At 38.9% G+C, this 7,311-nt stretch overlaps 1 protein-coding gene across 1 annotated transcript in view; it reads left to right on the top strand.

The window, feature by feature from the left end:
- The window catches only part of LOC105620603 (protein trachealess), a 76,966-nt gene that overhangs the window by 67,006 nt on the left and 2,649 nt on the right, over positions 1-7,311 (top strand). The window contains exons 6-11 of the mRNA XM_012202094.1: positions 3,074-3,150; positions 3,490-3,579; positions 4,573-4,765; positions 5,010-5,131; positions 5,288-5,481; positions 5,903-6,009. Coding sequence (XP_012057484.1) covers positions 3,074-3,150; positions 3,490-3,579; positions 4,573-4,765; positions 5,010-5,131; positions 5,288-5,481; positions 5,903-6,009 — 783 coding nt within the window. The remainder of the gene's footprint in view (positions 1-3,073; positions 3,151-3,489; positions 3,580-4,572; positions 4,766-5,009; positions 5,132-5,287; positions 5,482-5,902; positions 6,010-7,311) is intronic.

The raw sequence follows: 7,311 nt of genomic DNA, 5'->3' as shown, positions 1-7,311 counted from the left end.
CGTACTATTGTAGTAATAACTACTACTTACTATATATATATATATATATATATATATATATATATATATCGCAATTACATGACTTGATGAAGTACCTTTCTACATAATATAACGCGAATCACAAGAACTACTAGGACACGTTGGAATATATCTGACAAAAATTGTGGACAATAGCCTTCTTGAGGAAACACGTAAACTTCGCAATAGATCGAGCTTCCAGATATCCTTTATAATTCCGGTGACCATGCAGCCTGCGAAAGAGAAAGATTTCTAGATACATAGTAATAGAGAATTGTCGGCAATCATCGAGCGATAAGATCGCCGCGGGCCTCCTTCATTTTCGTGCTTCATTTAGCGAAAAGGGAGCAGCTACTAGCTTTTATTTTTTTCTCTCACGTTTTTTCATTCATGTTAGTTGAAGCGTTATTGTTACTCTTGCTGGTCAAGGCTTTATATTCCTCGGTATGTCGACTAATCAAGCTGATTTTTTCCAAAAGAATAGACTGTTGTTACATTGTCGCTAATGTACCCGCTATCTATCAATGAAAGGAAAATTCTCCACAAAGGAGAGATCATAAAGACACCGTTGTTGAACTTGTCGGAAAGCTTCACTTACCCGCGAAGCCACCGCATATTTTCAGAGAGCGAGGGGTTGGTTGAGTTAATATTTACAGTGCGGAAGGGTCGCGAAAAGATAGAGAAAGAAAATGAGAGAGGGGTTTTGCCACGTACGCGGGTACGTATAAAGGCTTAGGTACCTCTACTACTATCCACATGAAAATCTAATCACGACAACCCCCTACGAGCGCACGCCTCGCGTTACGAACCGCCGATGTAACTAAACTAACGAAATTGAGTTAGGTGCCGCGCATCGCTGTGCCGCAACTCCTCGTCAAACTAAATCCAGTGCGCCCCTCTTCTGTTCGCGCCGCATGTCAGGGCCATCGTCAGAACGAACGAGATCCTCTCGACTTAACCGAGTAAAATGATTTCGCGATTCCGAAACTCAATGCCGGCTTATCGATTCCGACTGAGAATTCTTCGGAATAATTGATCGACCGCTTTCACACATACGATAATTATATGATATTCGCTCGAAATGTCGGCATAGATATTTTTCTAGCTACCTAAGGTACACACGCACGGTCAAGTTATATTTATCAAAATATTGTGATAAATGGTGGAGGTGTGGTACCGGACTTGATGCGTCGACGAGGGTTGACCGCGAGGCGAACTATAATATAATATCCGCGTTACAGAACTAATTCATCTTCTGTAAATTCATCTCAAAAATAAAATATTCTGTGTCAGATTGTTTTGAAATATTTTGGTTATAATAAAAACATACTAACGTGTGTATCACTTATTAACCGAAACTTTAAACCATCTATAGATATCGGTATATATATATATTTAATTTATTACTCGCAATAAGTTATTTTCATTTCATAATCTTTAAAAATCTTTTTGAGTTGTGACAATTTTGACGGTTTTTATTATAAGTGAAATTAGTCCACTTTTGATTATTATTGATAAGATAATGTTTTACTTAACTTATTTATGATAATAACTCGAAAATCATATTTTGTTGAATTATGTTACTTTTGAAATAAGGGAGCGAAATACATCTTCAAAGATTGAGACAACGAGGCGCGCGAGGGACTCATTCGTATTGGCGAAAGGGTCATTATAATTGGGAGAACAAAGGCGTTCGTCAAGAAACGAAATCCTGTTAGATTATCCCAAAGTCCAGTTCCGTACGGTAGGAAATATCGGCATTACCTTGTTGACCGAAAACCCGAAACTTAGGGTCAGTCTGGCGAGTCGGCCATTCCGCCTCATCTCGATGGACTTACGAGATTAAGCGGTTCGCGCGCGAGTTTGATCGAGTCTTCTAAGTCCTTTCATTACGAAGCTGCTGGGGAGCGTAGGATTATTATTACGGTAAGAAGTAGTCCGCGTCTTGTTTGTTAAACGAGGGGAGAAAAGAAAGCGCGCAAAAGGGGTCGGCACAACCGATAGTTCAACGCCGATGTACTGCCGATGTGAGTCACGTATCGCTGATCAATCGAGGATACCTTCCTCGATAAGTATATGCCGATCTATCGTCAGTGTTCGACATTACATTATCAATATTCGTTCCGAAATTGAGGAAATTTCAAATTTCTGATTTATTATGGACAGAACAAACAATAGATTGGTGCGGAAGATTCGTCGTTTTCCATTGTGCTCTCATGTCGAATAAAATTTAAAAAACTGAAATTCCTTAAGGAGGTTCTCGCGTTGAAATATAAGACAAGTCTGTAATATACATGTAATACAAAAGTTAATGATATCAATAATATCTAGAAAAAATTCATTAACTTTTATCGTACCATTTTGAAGATATTTAATTCTAAAATTTTTTATAAAATTTTACATTACAAGTTGAAACCTTATTTTGTAGTTATTCTCTTTTAAATTGAGACTTGCGTATAAGGCAGCAATTTAAAAATCATTATAATTATATAAGGTAAACATTAAGTTTAAGTTTAAGTTTATTCTTGTAAAGTTGTTTTATTTAAACTGATTTTACAGTTTACAAAAAATATATTCTTCAATGGAAAAAGCTTGAATATATGTCACATGGACATTACGTGTACATCAAATGAACATCTTACAACTTTTATTTTGTCATTTTGAAAATATTTAATAACATATAAAATTAATAATAATTATATAAGATATTGTTAGCAATCTTTTTATTCCATTATTTTAATCGTTTTACATATTATTATGAATAAACTATTGACTAGGAAGTAGCGCGAGAACCTCCTTAAAAGAGAAAAAAATTTCTTTTCAATTAAAAAACGAATATACGAAGTCTGTTTTTTCAATTCTACTTTCGAAATTTTGAACTTTACTTAACAATGTTGGCGTTAATTTAACAAAACTGAGCATTGCAGTTAATTAAAAATTTCAAAATTGTCGTGAGAAATTAATAATTTAAACACTGATAGAATTTATACATTATTATTTTAGACACTATTTCAATGGTATCGTTTATATTATCCTGATATGTTATCTTATACAGGTGCTAATCGAGTCAGATCGTCGACATCTGCAGCGATAGACCATTTCGAAATTCATCAAGGTACCCACATATTACAGGTAAGTTTGCATTGTAGTTGTAAACCATAGCAACTTCGCCAAACTGCAGTATCTTTGACTTTAATACTTTTTTCAAACTGCTATATGTTGCGTCATAAACTCTTTATTCTCCAATCGAAATTGCAAATCTGTCGAGGAAATTTAAATATATTTGAAACATAAACCATAATACTAAATAAAAATAATTCGGAAAAAATTATCAATATTCGATCTATCAAGTCTATCTTTTCCTCAAGAGAGAGTATCTCTATATAAATGTTTGAAAAGCGTTTTGCGTTTATTATCTGGGAATATTCGATCCGGAGTTCCTCACAAGTATCTCGTACTTTTTGTCGTCAGTCCCTGGATGGCTTCGCGATGGCTGTCGCAGCTGATGGCAGATTCCTGTACATATCTGAGACCGTTTCGATATATCTCGGCCTTTCACAGGTAAGCGCGGTTTATCGTTATAGCGCCGATGAAGTCGGAAACGACTGGAGCGCGTATCAGGGGGAAAAGTGCATAGGGGAAAAGTGATAACGATAACGAGAAAGTGAAAGCAAGTAAAAAGCAACGTGGGTGCGCCAAACGCGAATGCAACGTGTGTGTACCGTCAACCGGAAGGCCAGAGATAGTAGAAATATATAAAGACATAGCAGAGGGAGGAGGAGGAGGAGGAGGAGGAAGAAAAGAAGAGAGAAAAGTTGACGGAAGAGAAGGAGGTTGAAAATGTTGAAGTTGTGTAGCGATGGTATATAATATCGGCAGCGGTGGCGGCGGCGGTGGAGGTGGCGGTGGCGGTGGCGGTGGTGAAGGTGGTAGCGATGGTTGCAGAGCTAGCGAAAGAGGAGGAGAAGGAAAAGTTGATAGCGTTGTAGAAGAATAAGGAGGAGAGGTCAAGGGAGGAAAAGAGGAGAAGGTTGTACGAGTTGGCGGCCATACTGGCTGGCACGACGGCGAGCATGACATAGAACGGGGGGAGCGAGGGGGAGGAAAGGGAGGGTAGGATGGGTGGATGGCGGCGGGCGGAGGTGGTCGCATGCGGCTCACGTAGCCTCTGCACGGCGGCGTGTTCGCCATTCCTAATGCCGCGAGCGAGAAGGTGGACGGGGAAAGAGAGTAGAGAAGAGCGGTGCCGGGGGGATAAAGCGGGGAGAAGGAGGGTACGGGAGGTGACCGGTGTAGCTCTAGCCTCTCGGTTCTCTGCGAAGCTCGTGGGGCAATCAATAGGGTGTTTCGGGGATTCGGAAAACCGACGGGAAAGCCGACGTTGGCACAAACATGGCTGCACCCGCCTGTTCACCTTCCCTGTGGCTGGCTTCCTTCAAATTCTACATACCCCTATGCACCTCTACGTATCCCCTGCGTACCCCTACGTGTCTCTCGACCTGGTGGCACGAGATAAATCCCACCGAGAGAGAAAACTATTGTTTTTAATTCTAGGTAGAGATGACGGGATCAAGCGTTTTCGACTACGTCCATCAGCAAGATCACGCCGAGGTCGCCGAGCAGCTCGGTCTGGGACTCGCGTCGACGACAAGCACCTCGGCCCCGCACTCGTCGAATTCTGGTCTAGCCTCACCGAGTAGTGGTGCGTCGGAAGAGCACGGTTCGTCCTCTACCGCGAATCCCGATGGTAAATTTTCCTGCAACACATCATGCAAAAAAACGTTGCTCGCTAACCCTTGAACTGCGAAAGTTGAAAACGATTTTTTTAATTTTATTCTTTTGGCTCAAAGGATTATTTTAACATATTGATTTTTATAATAATGCCATGGCGCCTGACTTCCATCATTAAAAAAGACAAAACGGTTAAAGAATGCAAATATCCGAGTGTATTGTATTTCGGGGATTCAATTCCTTTTTGTATCTATTCTCAGTGTCCTCGGTAATGTCGCTGTCGGCGACCGGACTGTACAAAGGGTACGACCGGGCATTTTGCGTTAGAATGAAATCCACTCTGACGAAGAGGGGGTGTCATTTCAAGTCGTCTGGTTATCGGGTAAGTGAAATCGCTCTTGATAAAACTAATAAAGTTTTGAATTATGCTTATTTTTACATTTTAATTGGCGCTATTTAATATACGATAGTCCTAATATTTGTGCAAGAAAATTTTTATATTTTTTTTATAATATATTTTTTACACGCGCGTATACAGGTCGTACTGTTGCTGTGCCGTTTGAGGCCGCAGTTTATATTCAGTCATGCGAGGAAGTCTGCGCCGCCTTTGATGGGCATGGTCGGACTAGCTATCGCTCTTCCACCGCCCAGTGTACATGAAATTCGTCTTGAAACCGACATGTTCGTCACACGGATCAGCTTTGACTTTCGGATAGCACATTGCGAGCCAAAGTGAGTACCGTTTGCATCGAATCAATCCAAGCAGAACAATAAGTCATCATTAAAAGTCATTTTTCGATTCATTTTAATGTCATTTTATCTTATGACTTGTTGCTTTGAGAAGTCTGTAGTGCCATTGAAGAAAAATCGCACATTATAGAAAAATTACAACAATAATAGTGGACAATTTTGAGACCCACTATCGAAAGTGTACATTTATACGTACATAAAGTGTAAAGCCACAATTTACAAATAAAATTATTCCTTTTTACAGTAATTGAACACTTTGCAAAATTAAATTTATAATTAAGAATTAGAAATAATAAAGAATAAATTAAATAGAGATTAAAGTTAATCAACATTGATAGAAATGGATATGAATCTATAAGACGACTTTGTAATAAAAGCATTGTAATTCATGTGTTCTTCTCAGAGTGTCCGAATTGCTGGACTACACCGCCGATGAATTGACGGGGAAGAATCTCTATACGCTGTGCCACGGCGAGGACGCGAATCGTCTTCGGAAGTCTCACATAGATCGTGAGTATGACTGGTAATAATTCGCCACGTTCGATCGTAGTCGAGTCGAGTGAGTACCGTTTGCACGATCGCGCGCAAAGTCACACGCGAGAAGATCCTCGCTCGCTTTCCCTAATGTTTTCTGTGTAATGTTCGAAGGAATGTACGCGTGTGAATTCTGAGTAATTTGTCTTAATTAAATAATATATAGTTGCGTCGCGCGAATTTTTGCGAGTGTCGATTACGTCATCGCGATCGTGGGAGGTGATTTTTCGCCGATGATCTACGACGATGTGCTTCTCTGTAGTAATATTTCGTTTGTCGATTAAATTATTTTAAAATGAAAGGTTATATGCTCAAACGAGAACGGGAACTTACGAAATAAATAGGGGACACTAAAAAACGGACAAGAGAAAGAAATAATAGCTGCGGAGAAAAATGAGTTGCAAAATTTGCTGCAAGAAATAACAAGTCGGGAAAGGAATACGCAAAGAGAGATAATTTGAACTTTCTCTTTCTATAAATTTCCATCAAGCAAAAATTAATTGCGAAAAATTTCTTAACGAACGATTAACGGACGTGACAGTGTCGGGTCGTTAAATAAAATCCACAAATAAGGATTAAATTAATGTTTTAATGCCTTTTTTATCTGTATAAAGCAGTGCAAAATAAATTTTACACGTTTTAATATCACTGTCTCCTTTTTTTCGCTGCAGTCTGTACTCGAGAAACAATTAACGAAAATAGAGCCGTCACGTTATTCATATACATACGTCCCCAACAAACAAAGCCGATAGATTTGCCACGCAGAATTTCTTGCTCCTACTGTTCTAGGAAAATACTTTGGTGAAAGAGAGCGCGATGGGTGTCAAAGCTGTCCGGGAAGAGAGAAAAGCACGAAAGTATTAATACGTTGGTCTTTTCGACTGCGCGCGACCGCTTGCAGATTTAGTAAGTACGTATCTGTTTGTATTTGAACGTTTCACATAAAATTACTAGCCACGTAGGCGTTGGGGATAACGTTTCTCATTGACAATCATTCAATCGCGCAGATAATTATTCGTAATTATAGCTCTGAATATATTTATCGTGCGACTCCCCTGTAAAACAAATGAATCGCTCTTTCGTTAATTGAGTGTTTTTCGAGATACGATAATGCACAGATTTTTAAGATCATTATATCCACATACACATATACATATATATATATATATATATATATATATATATATATATATATATAATATTATTATTAACTAAACTAAATAACTAACTACGTACGTCGGTACGATACTACTACGTTACGTTCGTTACGTTCGTTAC

The sequence above is a fragment of the Atta cephalotes genome (genome assembly GCF_000143395.1).
Source record: "Atta cephalotes unplaced genomic scaffold scaffold00027, whole genome shotgun sequence".
Lineage (NCBI taxonomy): Eukaryota > Metazoa > Arthropoda > Insecta > Hymenoptera > Formicidae > Atta > Atta cephalotes.
This window is presented reverse-complemented; position numbering and strand designations above follow the sequence as displayed.